Genomic DNA, 17,495 nt, shown 5'->3' with positions numbered 1-17,495 from the left:
TTTCTTATATTTTTCCAAATATTAACAGTTTAGATATTATTTTTTGTAACCAATATCTTAATCAGTATATGTATATATAGATACCGAATTTAAAAGGCGCTGCTTGAGCAACGCGCATGTGTATACATACATGTGCATACACATACAAGCAAATTCGCTTTATTTTTAAAGATTGTTATCGCTACTCCGTTACAACATTTTTCTGTTACACACATGGATGTGACATTGAATAAGTATGTTCCATTTAAAAATACGTATTAAAATAGTATCAACAGTCGGAGATAATGTGTGTCAATTTTTTTAATTGGAAAGATTGTGAGAATCCTTTTTTCTAAATAAACACAAAAAATTCATAGGAAATTTAAAAATTTGATTATAAAGTATACAAAGTTTGAATACGATATAGATTCTGTAAAAGCATAGTTCAGTTATGCTTAAAGGTTATATGATAACTGTGTTCCTGATTGCAGTTACATATTCATCTTTTCCATACACAAATGAACGTAAAGTAAGTATAGGTACAATAAGTAATTAAATGTAATATTTGATATTTATTTTTATGCCTGTATATTCATCACTCATTTATCAATATCGCTTGTAAAAATAGAGCCCTATATTTACTTTATTTTATTAAAAAAATTTTTTACTTACAGTATATCTGTGATACTGATGGTTGTAAAATATTAACAAATAACTTGAATAATAATATCTCATCTATAAGATATTGTACAAGCGAAGATATTTCCACTGATGTTAATTTTTCAATAATAGAAAATAAAAATGAAGCTTCTGAATCTCCTGGTAAATAATAATATATATTTATAAATATATATCTAGATTTTCAGAACAAATAATTAGACTAAAGTATATATATATGTAATAATAATAACATTTTAAGTATAAATAAAATCTATTTATGTTACATTATAAAATTTTTAAATCATATTTAATGTTTCACAGCTATTATACAGATTAATCTTAAACCACCAAAAAGTATATGTAAATATGTATTAACTTTGTTAACTAATGCATCAACTAGTGAAGAAAAGTGTGTCAATTATAAATTTCACAACTCTTATGGAAGTGAAACTCATACTAGGAGTACCATATGGTTTGTTTCAGATAAACAGTATCAGGTAATAACTTTTAATTTTGACATTGTATAAAATGAATAATTTGTCGGAAGATTTAACATCTATTCTTTGTTTTTTAGAACACTATTGGAATTTTTGTTCCATATATATTTACCGCATGTTATTCTGTTCAATTTTCTTTTGATAAGGATGTAAAGATGTTAAAACATAATAAATTCATAAAAACTAAATATAAACGAACAGAAATCATGACACCAATATTTGAATGTACATATGACTATAATATTGATAAGTAAGTTTATATTGTGAAGTAAAGATTGATTAATTTGTACAATATCTATTAAGAAAATAGTTATATAATATTTTTATGTCATATTTTCTTAAATATTAGAATTTTATTTAAATTTTGAAAATTTGATAAATTTAGAAAAATGGGACTTCTTGAGGTACTCCTTTATAAACCTATGGTTACAGCTGGAGTAATAAGGTTGGGAAAACTTTGGTATGATTCATCTGGAAATGAAAGCTGTCCTTTTAATAAGAAAGAATTTCCTAATGCTGTTTGGAGCTTCAATGTTTTGGTAAAATTTTAACAATACATAATATGACTAGATTGATGATGTTTCATATTATTGTGAAATATTTAGACTCCTGTGTATATGTTAAGTTAGAATTTGATAATGTAAGTAAACTAAATTTTTATAAAATTTATATATCATTTTTAGGACAGTTATTTAGGAGATAAAAATTATAACTTTAATACAACTTTGGTAAGTCTTATGTTTGATATTTCTCAGTTATACTCTAGTATACTGTTATGTAATTAAAATTTGTTATTTCACTATTAGTTAACAAATGAAGTATATAATAGAAATTTGACATTTCAAACTGAAATTTCACAAAAGGTAAATTATTGTGTTTCAATATTTTTATATCGTGATATAAGATGTCAAGAATACACTTTATGGGAACCACCTGACATATGTTCTTGGTATCAAAGTAAGTAAACTGATATTACTATATTTATATATCTTTCTTAATTTGTTGCTTAAGATAGTCAATATTTCTCAGTTTGAATTTAGATGTATAATAACTTTTTTATTGCTGTGTAGTATAATATAATGGATGTTTTATTTACAGGTTGTCAAGATATTACTATTTCAACTTTTGGTGTACCAACTAAAATTAATTCTGATACAACTTCTTATTCGTACCTGCCAATTACTATTATTACATTAACTATATTTACAATTATTGGAATTATGTATCTCATCTATATCATACATATTTATAGTATGCAAGGAAAAAGCTTTCAAAGAAATATTTTCAATGGAAATGTTCTTAAAACCAATGAAACTAAATATAAAAAAAAAGAAAAATTTGAAGACGCCAATGTTAAAAATACAGATATTATATTGCTATATCCTAAGGGTTCTGAATCGTTTATGGCATTGATGGCAGATTTTCGCGGACTACTTAGCCATGTTTGCCGGTGTGTTGTAAGTTATTTACAATAATATACAGTTTAAGAAAGACTACAAAGATATAATTTACTACAATTGAAGATGTGATTTTCTATTACAATGTAACATTGATTAATTGTAATATCTATATACCTTACAGGTACACGATTGGTATGATGGCATGCAATGGAATTATGTAGCCGAGGTCGGTGCTTTTGATTGGTTTGCAGAAATGCTCCATAAAGAATGCCGCGTTGTTTGGGTAGATACTCCAATAATGCGTGCATTAATCACACAAAGATTTAACAATAGTTTATCTGTTAAAAATTTAGAACAGTATAGTTTCATAAATATTGGCGATTTCCGTGATGCAGTATTTCCTACAGTATTTAATTTATCTAAACGTAATATCGGAAAATCGACATTACAAGAGCCTAAACATTTTATTGTACGGTTAGTACAAATTATAGTTACTACTTTTATTTAAATAAAAGTAGCATTTATATTACCTTTTTATATTTTGCAGGTTAAAAGAATTTGACAATTTTGAAAACGATAATGATCCTTTTGTTGATTTGTCTCCGCATATGAGATACTTTATACCTCAGGATTTAAACTTGCTCTGTTCTGATTTGTAAGTTTTCATTACTAGAAATACGTTTGTGTAATAATTTTATTATAGAAGATAATATAATGCTATTATGTTCAATAAGTAATATAATATAGATATTACATATATTAAAAAAAATACATTAATATTGCTAATGAAAGCAGTATAAATATGAATATTGTATACCTTTTTTGTACCGGTACCGATATTATTATATTATCAGCTTTTACAATGTATATATGTATTTTAGGTCAGCAGTGGACTTAAATATTATTGTGCCATTCACAGGCCAAGAAGATCTTATAAAACAACATTTACATTATGTAAAATTAGATTTTTATAAATAAATATTTCAATTATTTATAACTGTTTATAACAATTAGTATTTCTAGTTGTAAGTAAACTACCCCTACTTAAAATTACTAAAGTCCGACATGTCCCTATACTGTATTAATGGCTATTCAACATTTCAAAAGTCTTATGTTTAAATTTGTTGACAAAATATTTGAATTTATGAATAAGAAATATAGCAATCCAATTTGATGTTAAATGCTAATGGAAAATTTAATTGTTTTATATTTATGCATAAATTAGAAACACGTGCCCAAATAATTCAAGCATGAGAAGTACTTTTCTAGGGAAAAGATATGTTTTTGACTTTCAGAATGACTGGCGAGCGGCAACTATTTGTTTATAGATCTATATGTTATAAATAAGGTTGAATAAAGTATGAAAGTTTAAGAGGAATTAGTAATGAAAACAATATGCCGAACATTACTAATTGAATGTTTATTCAAGTTCCAATTCACTTCATTAATGGAAACATACATAATAATAGCAGTTATTCAAACTCGATGTCTGTTCTGTTAATTGTTGACAAAATATGAATATTATTTGCATTCAATTGGTTTTTTAAGTAATTGTTAAAACTACGTACTTTCAATGATTTTTATTATTTGACGTTTTTCTTATGGTTAAATATTTTCATTTGAACATAACCAACGTATAATCTCAAAAAGATGAAACGTTTAAAGAGTGAATTAATTAATGCTACAATTGAATCATATTTAAAACGACGTCATTATCAGGCAGGTTACGTTCTTATTTTTACTAAAAAAATGTTTTTTGAAGTTGAATTACAACTATTAAATTGACATAACCTCTTGTTATTTTCAAATATCTATTATAGACTAGCGACATTTTTTGTAAAGGCAATCAAATACATTGCCGAACAAGTGATGAAATGACTCTGAGTGCAACTGCTGCTTCTGCCACTTCCCAAGATAATTCAATCATTTTTAGTGCCATTAGCATTGATGTTACTGCTGCAGATCAAGCGTATCAACGGTATATCTCTTTAAATTTTTGTTATATCTGTTTCAGTATATTAAATTAATTATATATAATCTTTACTGAGAGATTTCATTTTTAAAATATATTTTTTCTCTAGGTTGAAGATGTGGGTAAATATTGTACTCGATGATAAATTAAAAATGGAATTAAAAGGGCTTCTATACCCTGTATTTTGTCACTTGTATTTAGAGATGCTACATACTGGTAACAGGCAAGCAGCAATTCAATTTCTAAAATCACATCAAAATGAATTCAACAGTGAAACAGAGAAAGATTTTTTAGAAGAACTATCCAGTGTATTTTCAGTACAAGATATTGAATTAAGACCTTTAGTTAATTCATTTAGAACTAGAAAATATAAAGTGGATATGTCAGATGTTGCTCACTTATGTCTTCAACAATTTCTCTCAAAACATGGTCATATAATATTAATGCAGGTAATATTATAAAAAATGTTATATATTGATTACAAAATAATTATTTATTTATTTTATTTTTTGTTATATATATAATATAAAATATAATAATTTAATAATTATTTTATTTTTAGATAATAAACACTCATGTAACAATAATTAAGAAAATGGATGTGCCTGAAACAGACACAGAAGGATGTGAAGATGCAAGTATACGTTCTGAGGTGGGGATTAATGGATATGTAGAACAACCATCAGGTACTGGAGCTGACCGTGAAATGAGAGAATTACAAGAGGCTATAAGATTAATTCGAAATAATGCTCATCAACCTCTACGAATATTTGCAGTAAATAATGCTGTTGAAAAGTAATTACATATATAGGAATTTATTTATCTAAAAAATTAATTTCGTTGAAGGTCAATGTAGTAATAATTAGAAAATTGCAGAAGTCATATAAAATTTATTTATTTATCTTTATAGTGCAAGTAGTGGTGCCATTCCACCCAATATGGATAAATTAGCAGTAGGGTTTAGTACTACAGAGATTAGGCTGTGGGGTATAAATGAAACAGTATTAATTAAGCCAAAGTATGAAGAACCTTCCTTCACATTTGCCTCTGATATTCCATTTTTACATAAATTTTACGATACGTCAGATGAAATGTAAGTTCCTATAATTTCAAAATCTTTTTAAATTTCAGTGCATTAAGTACATAGAACGATATAATATTATACAATTTTGTATTTCATCTTAAGGATTGAAGGAGGGGCAGTGATACTTAGAGGACATACCGATATTGTACATGATTTAAGGTTTATTCCAGAATCGGATATATTACTTTCTGTATCTAGTGATAAAGATATGAGGGCATGGAGACTTAATGATTACACATGTGCCGCAATTTATAGGTACGTATTTAAATTGACTATGATACACTAAAACTAAAATGTAATTTGTTACAGTGGTCATAATTATCCTATATGGTGTATGGATCTTAGTGTATTTAATCTATATGTAGCAACTGGTTCTCATGACAGAACTGCCAAATTATGGTCTTTAGATAGGATATTTCCATTACGTATATTTGCCGGTCACTTTTTAGATATAAATGTATGTATTTCAAATATATAAAAAAAATATTCCCTTTTATATATTCAAGGATTCATATACTTAAAAAAATATGTAAAAAATAAATTTAAAATTTGCATTAATTTTGTTATATATTATATTATTTTGTAGTGTGTCAAATTTCACCCAAACGCTCGATATTTAGCGACTGGGTCTGCTGATAAGACTGTGAGATTATGGGATAAGGACGACGGAAATTTATTAAGGGTATATATAGGCGCGCAGTCAACGATTTATAGTTTAGCCTTTAGTCCAGATGGGAAATATTTGGCAGCTGCAGGTAAGACAGTTTATAATAATATTTCGTAAAATAATATGTATTTTGTAATTTATTAATTGAGACTTTATTCTAGGCGATGACAAATCTATTTCTATTTGGGATTTATCAACTAACGCATTGTTAACTGAACTTAAAGGCCACGAAGACACGATTATGAATTTAGACTGGAGTTGTGATGGTCAATACATTGCCAGTGGAAGTTTGGATGGCACTATTCGTTTATGGCCTACACATGATCATGTTAAAATTGTTAATAGGTAATTTTCAATACTACAAATTGAAAAGATATTTATTTTTAATATTGAAACTATATTTTAATTGTACTGTTTTACAGCAATTCATCAAGTCTAGTACCTGAAACAGAATCACCACAAATATTCTCAACTTATTGCTCGAGCATCCTTTCTTTACGTTATTACAATAAAAATAATTCGCTCGTGTGCATTGGAACAGTGGACAATTTGTAATATACGGAAAGAAAAGAATATTAAATACGATATATTTGTAAATCCCGTCTTTTATTATTCCTTGTAAGTGTTATTACACGGGGAAATATATATTTAATACTGCAACACCATAACACAAAAACGCTAAATCTTACTATTAAAACCATTTAATATATTATGTAACAAATGTTGAAGTAATTTGTTTGGCATAAAATCCGAGAAAAAAGATAAATGTAAACCATAATATCGACCGCCATGTTTCGATATTTCTAGTTATTCGTAAAGGCTCAGTTGTTCGTATACTGAAAACAAAACGTTTAACAAACGTTAAGTATTTTTTGAAAAGTTCGCTTTCTTATATTTCATTATAATTTTAGATATTTAATATGAACTAATAATACGTTTCTGTATTTACTTTTTATTTAATTATATACCATTTCTTATTAAATGAGTAATTACCATGATTTTATCTGCTTTTCAACAGTTTTAGTTACACTTGATTCCAAGAAAGAATTTTGTTTGATAATTGATCGATCCTTATCCCTTGTATTACTGGCTATGTTACAATTCATACTACTAATGTTATTACTTTGGTCGTTTCTTAAGAGATTGTTATTTTCTTCAATGGAATTTCTCCGCGGCTCAGTGTGCTCAAAAATGTCACGTAATTCCACAACACTATTTGTGCTGCTGAAATATGGAAACATCATTTCATTTATTTTTCTTATCGTTTTAAATATATTTTATTATTGTTAGTCAGCGGAATAAGAAAATAGTACAAACTCCGTTCGGTTTAATTTTTCGTTTTCCCACCTCTGCGTTTCGAAGCATAACGATGGCCGTCTTAAGTTAACTCTTCCGGAAACAGAGTTACGTTGCCTAGGAGTTTCCTGAATTTAAAAAAAGAAAAAATTTCTCTATTTAACTGTAGCTTTTTCTTGTAATTTTTACATAGAAGATATAATAGTATGACGAAAAGTATTGCCTTTATGTCCTGTGCACTCAAGGGTCGCGAAATTGTAGCGATGCTCGCTCTTCTCCTAGTCATCTGTAAATAAAATTAGTTAAAAAAGAATTAATTAATAGCGAACATATTCTGTTGATAAATCTACAATTTCGCGCATATACCAGCGCAATATATTGTATCTTGTCTAATACATTACTAATTTTCAAACCATTGTTCGATTATTGCAGGGTAATCCATTTCTGTATCTAAGTTTAGGTAAATCATCTCCCACCTCTCCAGTAGTTTCTTCTATCATGATATTGTTCTTCAACAATATTTGTCTGAAAAATTATAATTTCTAAATATTATTAAATCGCCTTGAAAAGAAAGAAGATTATTTTTTATGGCAGATAATTTCTGACAATTAATTATGATTATATTTTATTTTTCAGCATGAGAAGAATATCAATTTAATTTACGAATATTGCGAGAAACACAATGAGATAAATAAACAAAAGGAAGTTTTGAGGAATATGCTTACTTGACTTCTGCGATATCTGCTGCCAGATTTTCACATCTGGATCGCAATAACTGCAAATACTTGTCACCTATGAAGATTGCTCGAGAGATTCTATGCTCCTGGTACACTGCTCCGAGTGTTTCAGCGGCGCAAGAAACTCTATGGGCCGAGCGTGCTATCATGTCTAGCTGATGACGGACATTTTCTATTTTGTCTATCGACTCTTGATCCGTGCAAAGTGGACACAGACCCTTTAACGGAAAATAACAGGTAAATAATAATAATAATAATGATTAATAGTCTCTGAACATATAAAATTCTTTCAAAAATTGTAAAACGGTTTCAATATTAACGCTTTCTGAGTTTTTATGAATTGGCTGTATTAATTTATTGCAATGACAAGTTAGTTTTTTCAAAAATATATATTTATATATTTTTATAATTGGTATAATTGATATTTGGGAAAATTGACAAGAGATCGATTCGTGAACAACAGCGATGAGCGATGAAAGAAGGTAATAAATTATATTTACGTTTATATCTTCTTGCATCTTTTGAATTTCATTCATAAAGTTTCGTTCCGATTGATCTCGTTGACGAAGCGACAATGCCATCCTCCTATGCAGAGTGATCCTATCCGTACTAAGTCCTATCGAAAATGCAATATATTTGCGCTGAAATTAAGAAAGCGGGTCGATATTTACACAGAATAAAACTAAATGTACACTCGTTAATTTCGTAATGTTACGTATATCTGATAACTTATTAACCTCGAGCTCGTTCTCTGGTATATTTTCCCTGTAACAAACAAAGAGGAAAAAGAGATAGAATTAATTCAGATCTGAAAATGCATATACGCTATCGTTCAACGAAAACAGCCGGGCACTCGCGCTTATCTTGGACCGAATGCAATCGAGTCAGAAAATCATTGATGAAAGGATTTCTAATGATTTAATCTTTTTTTCGAGACGAGTCTCATATTCAAGTAAATAGAATATTCAATATTTGATAATTTCATATTCAATGAAAGAACTATTTTAGTAGCATGTAATTGGTTGACGAAATAGTGGATTTTAAAATTGCATCCACGTGAAAAAGATGAAATGTGACGTACGTATGTTTCCCCTGTGGTTTTCGCATAGAGAATATACACTGGAATAAATTAAAAAGATAGTACTTTGACTCGTGTGTACCTGTATACACTGTCTATATCATTGGAGCACGATAACCCCATGATTTGTAACCTAGTGTCGTTGAAGCTAGGAAAAGCTGGAAATTCCTTTTGTTCTTCATCGAGCGATTCCTCTTCTTTGACGCATCTGCAACGACGTTTCGTACGATGGTATCGTTCGCAGTCGCCTTCCGACAGAGATCTCCTTGCGGCAAAAAGTTTCTAGTGGCAAACGATATCAAACGATACACACACATATATTCGCGAAGAATATCATTTCGTTTCTTAAACCGATACCGAGTTTTCAGCGTTTTTCGGCTTCTCTATAAATATCTCAATGCGCGAAATCGAAAGGGAATTTCAGTAAAAGCGTCCGTACGCTTTATTTCGAATTTCCCGAACTGTTATATGTGCTTCGCGTTTTGCTTCTAGAACAAATATTATTTTTCCTATCGAACGGAATAGATCGCCAGATGTAATGCGACCATGTGGTACAGCTACGACTCAAGGTACATACATACACAATATTTCAAACGTCTGGCAATGCCGAAGGTCTCCATCGCAAATGCCAGCGCAGTTTATCAATTTTTCTTCCTTTTTTCTCGCAGATTAGATTATATTCTAAGATCGGAACCGTCTAGCGGTAAATCATTCATTTCGCAGAAATAACTACGAGCATGTTTAATACGTTTCGAGAGATAATTGAGAATAATGTTCAATCTACCTACATTGCACGTATATACATTGTAAGTACATACATTGTAAGTATTTGCATGTGAAGTAAATGCCTTTGTTTTCCTACAAAATGACTTTTTATCAGTTTCTGCATCGTATTTTCATAGTATCGAACCTTTATAATTACATAACAGGATCTAAACACATATTCTGTGATTATACATATTTCGTGTAACCACCGTACGCATTAGGACACCTATTCGTTATATTTATTGAAAACTTAACTTTATGTCATCCAGTATTTTACGCCATAAAATCAATTAATTACTACATTACAATTATAGCATAAAATAAATAAATTATACAAATGTATAACAAGATGAGAATAAAATTAAAACGACAAATCTATGACAAAGTAACCAGAAAATAGAAATGACGACGGCGCTCAATTCATCAGCAGGTGTCTTAATGCTTGTCACCAGTGATATACGTTTCGATATTTTTACGGAAAACAAGTATATTTTCTATAGGAATAAAAAGAACAAGTGATATTTTAAAAGGATTACCAACTTGTCGCTCCACTCGTTCCAGACAAAGTTCCTCAACATCCTCCGCCACTTTCTGATCATGGATTTCCCTTATGTTGAGTTTCCTGAAGGGTTCACCCATCGAGATAGACGACAAGGTTTGTGACAACGGGCTGTTACTTTTCGATCGTGACCTCTCATTCTTCGTCTCGTTTCGCGTACATATCGTGGCGTGCACGGTCCGTTCGATCGAATCGTCCTCGCTATCGGAACCCATCGAGCTATCCTCGTGACTCGACATTTCGGCATCGACTGATGTATATTTCCCAAGACGACGGGCACCCGACGCGTTCACAAACGAGCGGGGATACTCCGAATCTTTGATCTTAACCAGATCTGCGAATCAGAGAGAAATAGATCTCCAACAATATACATCTTATTGTATTTTTAGGTTTTTTAACTTGATCGAGCTGTGTATAGACTTTCTGCGATTTACCGGTGCACGTGATGGCTCGCGAACATGCTGAACGCGTTTGCGGTGAATTTCCATGTTGCGGCTCGGCCGTTCCATTGGCAGCAGAGCTGTTCGTTTCGGCGTTTCCAACTTTTTCTTTGGCGAATGATCGAATAGTATTGGTTAGGTTGGGTGACGAATTGGTTTGGCGCGAATTGATCACGGCACTTTCGTCGGCGACCTGTGATCGAAAGACAACAATCATTAAGAGTAAGAAGATTATTTTTAACTCTTAACGGTCCACTGGTGGGTTCTAACTTTAGACTAGACTCGGTTTAGCTGTCTGATAAATCATGTAATATATATAACATAGTTCTGTGGAATACACGATGATGCTGGAAATTGGGCCAAGGTTTTGTTCCTTTTCCTTCTTTTTCTCGGTTTCTAGATGATATGTGAAAGCGATACAATTTTGGAATTCTGTACACGTTGCGTTATAACCCTTAGCCACGGATCATTCGTAAGGAATTTTTATTCCATTGCTATAATATGATAATATGTAAGAGTTTTAGAAGATTTAACGTTCGAGCATTTTCAATTGTATAAAATCAACAAACAAATATGTATGATCAAATAAAATAGTTATATCAGGAAACCATCGCGCAGAAGTATTTAAAAGAGGATTCATTTCCGAATGAGTTCGTTCTTCATTGCGACCGGAATAATCCTAAGAAAAATATTTTCGATGCAGTAGATTCAGCGAAGTTCTACGAAATTAATTCGACTCGCAAATCGTATCAGAGAATCAGTTTGCCATGAAAACAGTCCGACTGAAATATCCTCCAAGAGAAAATACCAACAGGAACCATTAAGAGTTAAATCGGGAGACTCATAACAATCACGGTCCTTATTAAGTTTTCCAATATTTTAGATAATAACGCTTTCTTCTATATTCTATTTATTCATTGTAATATATCGAACAAAAATTAACTCGTCAAATGGATTGTCTTTTAACCGGACATATATCTAACGTTGCTCAACGTTAAATGTTTTCTTCAAAAAAGTTAAAAATCTTTGTTGTCGAATAAATTCGAAGTCCGCAGTAGGGTCGATTTCAAATCGAATGCAAATACGCGTTTTATACGTTTTATCTTAAACATAAAATCAAACATATACAGGGTGGTTGGTAACTGGTGGTACAAGCGGAAAGGGGGTGATTCTGCGCGAAAAAAGAAGTCGAAAATATAGAATAAAAATTTAAGATTTAAAAAATTTTTTAAATTAAAAAAATAACGTCAATCGAGGCAACGATCTACACTGAGATCCGTTATAACGAGACGTGATAAAGTGTACGGTTACCGAGCGAAAATTCAAAGTCGATTTTCTCGAAACCAAAGCCTCAAACGAAAAATTTTTATTCTATATTTTCGACTTCCTTTTTTGCGTAGAATCACCCCCTTTTCGCCTGTACCACCAGTTACCAATCATCCTGTATAAAGAAGTACTAGATAAAGATATTATTAAGACTGAAAGATTAGGATCTGAATGACGAGCTAGTCTCGTCTACCCCAGTTAATAGATCGAAGACGTTGAGATATTCTTTCGCTTTTATAAAGAAAGATAAACATAGCCAAGGATCGTTTTTGTTACGAGTTTTTGTTACAGCTTACTTTGTACTCGTAATTCCCATTGTTATTCAACTTATAGTGTTTCCCGATTGACGTCTCGGTAATCGTGGCGTAATTATCGACGATCGTGTCCTCTAGAACTTGAGGTAGCTTGAACCCTATCGGAGATAATGATCCAGCTTTCGAAACTTGCCCGTTATTCGACGAGGGCTTTTCGCTGAGCCGACTCGGCGAGGAGCAGCTCAAAAACTTCCCGTTCTCGTTCAACGAACGATAATCATCGACGAAGTGTCTTTCCTGCAAGCTCGCTTGTTGATCGATCTGACCATTCTTCGAATCGGCGTCCTCTCGAGTTCTTTCGATTTGTACGGACGGGCTGCTTGACGTTCTTCGAAAATCCAGCGTCTGTTTCTCCTTCTCTTGATCGACCTGCGCGATCACGTCGAACGATCGACAAAATACAGACAATTTTCGTTTTGGAATTTTCGATAAGTCAGTGTCGTTCGATGTCATATAATTTGTCGCTTTTGTAGAGGTTTGTTGCTTCTGATCTGCGTCCACTTCTTGTGATCGAGGCTGTTTCTCATTATCACTCGTGGATTCGTCCATTTGATGGTTTTTAATTTCCACGGGTTGTTTTAACGGCTCTTCACCGTGATATCGCTATTCCTTTTGGACGTTTCACTTCTTTCTTATCTATTTAAATCACAATTCTCTGGTATCATATTTGTATATTGCAATTAGATTAATGGATTCTTATGTGAATATCTTCGTGGAGATTCGTTTCACGAACAAGATATTCAGCAAATTGTTGCGATTATTTTTCACGATTACGATGAATTTAGTGGAATTCGATAATGTGAATTCACTGAAAAGAAATTACAGAATCAGATGCGTTGCCGCAATGTTGGGTTCTTAATGAGTTAAGTCTAAAGATCGTATTAGCCATTAAACCTCGATCAAGCACAGATATATCGTTACTATTATTATTATTTAAATTATAATTAAAGAAAGATATGAACACATACACGCATACACACACATTGGAATATTTTCGAATTATCTTACAATTAGAATAATCTATCTGCATTGTAGAACCATGAGAAATCAGCATACGCAAGAGACGCGGTTATGGTATGATATTCAATTCCCAGCGCGGGCAAGTTCGCGAAACACCCACGGAAAGTTGTAACATAGTTAACAGCACCGTGCTAAGGAGATTATTGCGTAATACCGAGCGGCGTATCAATGTCAACGAGTAAAGAGTGTAGCGACCCGCGCGTCAAATGAACCAGAACATTTTAATCAACGAGGATGGGAACGCGCGGTCCGTTTTACAGTTGCCTTTTCCTCCTGCCGATATAAACAGTTTGCATACATTAGGCCTGTACGTTAATTAGGACCGTCGCCGATTTATCCAATTTAGCGCGGCGATCATACCATTGAAGGAATAAATTGGCTTGTCCTTGCCACTGGATGGTCTAATGTTAAACCTGCGCGTTAAACATCCACATGTGCCCGCAACTTCTACGCGTTAGCGTAATTAAGACATACGTACGTACGTGGGTATGTAGCTCGCCGATTTAGATCGCTGTTCAAAAGTATTTCGCATATTTGTTCATTTCTGACGGGATACGTTTTAATTGCAAAGAAGGATCGAGTGCCTTAATTACAAAATTAATATTGTTTGATTTGTATTGTGTAATTTGTATTAATATTGTATTGAATATTGTCTTCAAAATTTATGTACAATAACAAAGTTTGTCAGATCTTACAGAATTATCTTGGTACTTGACAAAGTTCCGATTTTTTAATCTTTGAATTAGGAGTCGCAACTGATAGACATACCGTTGATATTGATACAGTCAACGATGCGAATAAAAGAATTGTATGTTGGTAAATGAGGATTTCATTTCCGTTATTGATAATTCATCGTTATGACATTGGAAAAGTGATTTTAAACAGACTAGTGAATATGCAATGAAATACTGGCGCCTCTAACGATAAGAATCAAACAAGTTACGGATTTTTCAAGAAGATTTATAACAAAACAAATTTGTGAAATTTCTTTACTCCCGGACTGTCTATTAGTTGCAAGATATAGATAAAATAAAAAAATTCTTCTAAGCTTATAAAAGGACCATGACCGTTAATATGCAAGCAGCGATACTTAAAAAATTGGACGAAACTCAATAGATATATTGGATATTAATATACTGTTGGGCAATTTTTAAACGTATCATTACAGTTTACTGTTTGTTAATTCTACAAGCTATTTATTTATGTGCCGTGCTTCGAATCAACTAAAATATCTGGGTACTCGCGAGCAGTAATCTATATAGTTCAACAAGTCTTAATTGCAATTGCAAATGTCCATCGTGAATGCACGCGTGCGACACAATATTCGCCATCAGCTACTATTTGCTCAGAAACCACTCCGTTTGACATCGATATATTTGTCGAAAACTTTAACGGATGAGTTGTATATAAGTTGCGTTCGATCTTCCTAGAACTTCGTAGATGTAAACTGCCAGATATAAGTATCAAAACATCTATTCGTTACATTGGTTGGACAACTCCGACAAATATTTTTATTATTTCATTCAATATCATAGGAAAGATTTGCGATTATTATATCGTACTTATATTACGATATAAATAAATTAGAAAGGGATGCGAATGAGATCATAGCGATGCAAGTGAAATTATAATTAATAAAATAGCTAGAAAATAAAACGTTTAATTTATATCAAATGTAAATGTCTTAATACGTACAGTTCGTAGTGTTAACGATATTTTCTATCAAAAATCTAATTCTTTTGATATTACTGGTTAGACTGTCCATCGTTTATGGTTGATTTAAGTTAATCAGATTACCTCACTTTTCATATTTATTACTGTAGTATTACCTAAGTACAAGGTACAAGTTCGCTCTAGCTTGACCGTGATACTGAGATGGAGAAAAGATCCAATTATATATAATAACATTAAATATTTCTACGATTTCACGCGCGCGGAAATTAGTCACGCGTCGTGTGCATCGTCGCGAGAATTTGGATAGGAGACAGTAGCTAAAACAAACGATTTTTACATAGTCAAAAGGATACTTGAAAATGTATATCATTCCGTCCGAGTTATTTAATTGAACGAGATTTTGCGTAACTTTCACCAGTACCGATTTATCTGATCCGAGGGGCGCGGGAAACTCCGTATTCTTTCCACTTGCCTTCGACGAGAATCGCGTTCACAAGATATTGAGAGTAAAAGTATACTAAACTACATTTCTTCTGAATGCGAGCTTACAGCCTTACTTTACCCCGATAAACTGTATTAATGAAAACAAAACGGAAAAATTAAATTTAGCAATTCTAACTGAGATAACATTACGAAATTATTTATTGCATCGAGTATTTTGCGCTCATATCTATTTTAGACAGCGGATTACTCGGTTTGGTGAATATCGAAGTTAGCTCCTTAGTAGCTTTGTAGCTGGTTTACTTTCCCATTTTCCAAGATACACCGTTCGCTTAAAAATCACAAGACGGATATTACGTTTGCTTACGAATAATTCATATTGTAAAAATTCATTTACAATTTTATATTTTGTACGCTATTAATACGCCGAAGATTCAATCGAAAAGAGCATGCGATTCAAGATTTGCAAGCAAATATCAAAATACCATTCGTAACAGGAAATGTCCACAGACTTTGAAGACTTTGTTTTCTTATCTCTTAAGTAAAGCCGCGTTATACAAGCTGTTGCGAAATAACGACTAATTATTCTTAATCGAATAACGCGAAATGAAGATGGCACATAGGGAATAATAAACTTCGGATTCTTTTAGTTTCAAAATTTAGTTTTAATTGGATGGGGTATTTTTATCAAACAGGTCGGCGTAATGGCAGAATACGTGGAACAGCGGTTAATAAAACGCATCATTATAAAATAAAGCTTCTCTTACCTAATGTTGCGATTTTAAACGACTTGGAGATTCACGTGTTCCTGGGTCTGAGCGCATCGTTTATTCGCGTGTCCCTCATAGAGAAAAATGGTGACGGAAATCAGGTTTTGCGTGCTTCGTGTCGTTCATTCTCGTTTAAATCAGCAACAACAGGGTCATAGATGTGAAATAGAGTAATAAAAGCTGAAAACAAGCAACGGAATACGACTGGCACGAACGCCGCAGCCACACTGAATGCGAACGCGTGTAAAACTGTTCTCTTTCTCGCTCTACCATCCTCTCTCCGACAGGCTCTATCCTCGCCTTTCGAACTTCTTCCCTCTTTTTCCACCTTTATACCGGTTTTTGTCTCTTTTTCTCACCTCTTCCACTGCCGTTTTCCTCCTTCGTATCTCTTTCGCGTTTTCATACTTTTTTCATCCGGATTCAAATGTTTTCGAAACGTATTCGGTAGGTATATGTGCATTATTGTACACGCGTACATTATAACACGCGTCTAGACGCAGCCGGGGAATCACAAACGATATCTGTTCAAGCATTCTGGTAATTTGTATGAAGCATAAATCGCCTCTGACACGCTTACAGTAGTAGTGTTAGTTTTTTTTATTGCTTATTGAAGATGTAGGAAGTATTAATGCCATCATCTCGTTTCATAAGTACTGGCGTTTATTATTTTATACTTTGAATTTACTCTATTTTATTCTAACATAGGATCAGACAGTGATCAGTGAAATTTACGATCGATAATAATTGGGAACACTGCAAATAGAGTAATTAGGATAGAAATGGTGAACACTAATGAATCAGAAGGCAATTCTA

The 17,495-nt window shown here is 32.1% G+C and overlaps 3 protein-coding genes and 1 long non-coding RNA gene across 9 annotated transcripts; 2 read left to right on the top strand and 2 right to left on the bottom strand.

Annotated features, from left to right (window-relative positions):
- Positions 1-21: 21 nt before the first annotated feature.
- Positions 22-3,533, top strand: LOC117159037 (uncharacterized). The gene is made up of 11 exons (XM_033338523.2): positions 22-508; positions 654-801; positions 961-1,136; positions 1,214-1,386; positions 1,522-1,675; positions 1,820-1,864; positions 1,943-2,093; positions 2,235-2,593; positions 2,718-3,010; positions 3,084-3,191; positions 3,418-3,533. The coding sequence occupies exons 1-11, from the start codon at positions 431-433 to the stop codon at positions 3,512-3,514; spliced, it is 1,782 nt and encodes a 593-aa protein (XP_033194414.2). The 5' UTR covers positions 22-430; the 3' UTR covers positions 3,515-3,533.
- On the bottom strand, positions 2,172-3,489 carry LOC143302927 (uncharacterized). The gene is made up of 3 exons (XR_013058792.1): positions 3,354-3,489; positions 3,067-3,205; positions 2,172-2,874 (listed from the first exon to the last, which is right to left on the bottom strand). It is a non-coding gene; the product is annotated as an uncharacterized LOC143302927 (long non-coding RNA).
- A 284-nt stretch (positions 3,534-3,817) lies between the features above and the next one.
- Positions 3,818-6,814, top strand: wda (will decrease acetylation). Of its 2 annotated transcripts, none has more exons than XM_033338524.2 (10): positions 3,818-4,255; positions 4,357-4,514; positions 4,618-4,957; positions 5,071-5,303; positions 5,419-5,601; positions 5,695-5,847; positions 5,902-6,049; positions 6,179-6,347; positions 6,421-6,604; positions 6,682-6,814. In XM_033338524.2, the coding sequence occupies exons 1-10, from the start codon at positions 4,187-4,189 to the stop codon at positions 6,812-6,814; spliced, it is 1,770 nt and encodes a 589-aa protein (XP_033194415.1). In that variant the 5' UTR covers positions 3,818-4,186. The 2 variants fall into 2 exon arrangements, with proteins under 2 accessions (XP_033194415.1, XP_033194416.1); XM_033338525.2 differs by having other exon boundaries at positions 4,188-4,259.
- A 32-nt stretch (positions 6,815-6,846) lies between these two features.
- Positions 6,847-17,033, bottom strand: LOC117159035 (uncharacterized). Of its 5 annotated transcripts, none has more exons than XM_033338520.2 (13): positions 16,677-17,033; positions 12,757-13,582; positions 11,129-11,327; positions 10,676-11,028; positions 9,453-9,652; positions 9,030-9,057; positions 8,793-8,933; positions 8,281-8,510; positions 7,969-8,080; positions 7,779-7,841; positions 7,607-7,683; positions 7,253-7,480; positions 6,847-7,095 (listed from the first exon to the last, which is right to left on the bottom strand). In XM_033338520.2, exons 2-13 carry the CDS (start codon positions 13,321-13,323, stop codon positions 6,969-6,971), a joined length of 2,325 nt encoding a protein of 774 aa, XP_033194411.2. In that variant the 5' UTR covers positions 13,324-13,582; positions 16,677-17,033; the 3' UTR covers positions 6,847-6,968. The 5 variants fall into 5 exon arrangements, with proteins under 5 accessions (XP_033194411.2, XP_033194409.2, XP_033194410.2 ...); XM_033338518.2 differs by having other exon boundaries at positions 7,577-7,683; positions 16,677-17,032; XM_033338519.2 differs by having other exon boundaries at positions 7,253-7,483; positions 16,677-17,032.
- Positions 17,034-17,495: the final 462 nt, after the last annotated feature.

This window comes from Bombus vancouverensis, chromosome 7 (assembly GCF_051014615.1).
Source record: "Bombus vancouverensis nearcticus chromosome 7, iyBomVanc1_principal, whole genome shotgun sequence".
NCBI lineage: Eukaryota > Metazoa > Arthropoda > Insecta > Hymenoptera > Apidae > Bombus > Bombus vancouverensis.
This window is presented reverse-complemented; position numbering and strand designations above follow the sequence as displayed.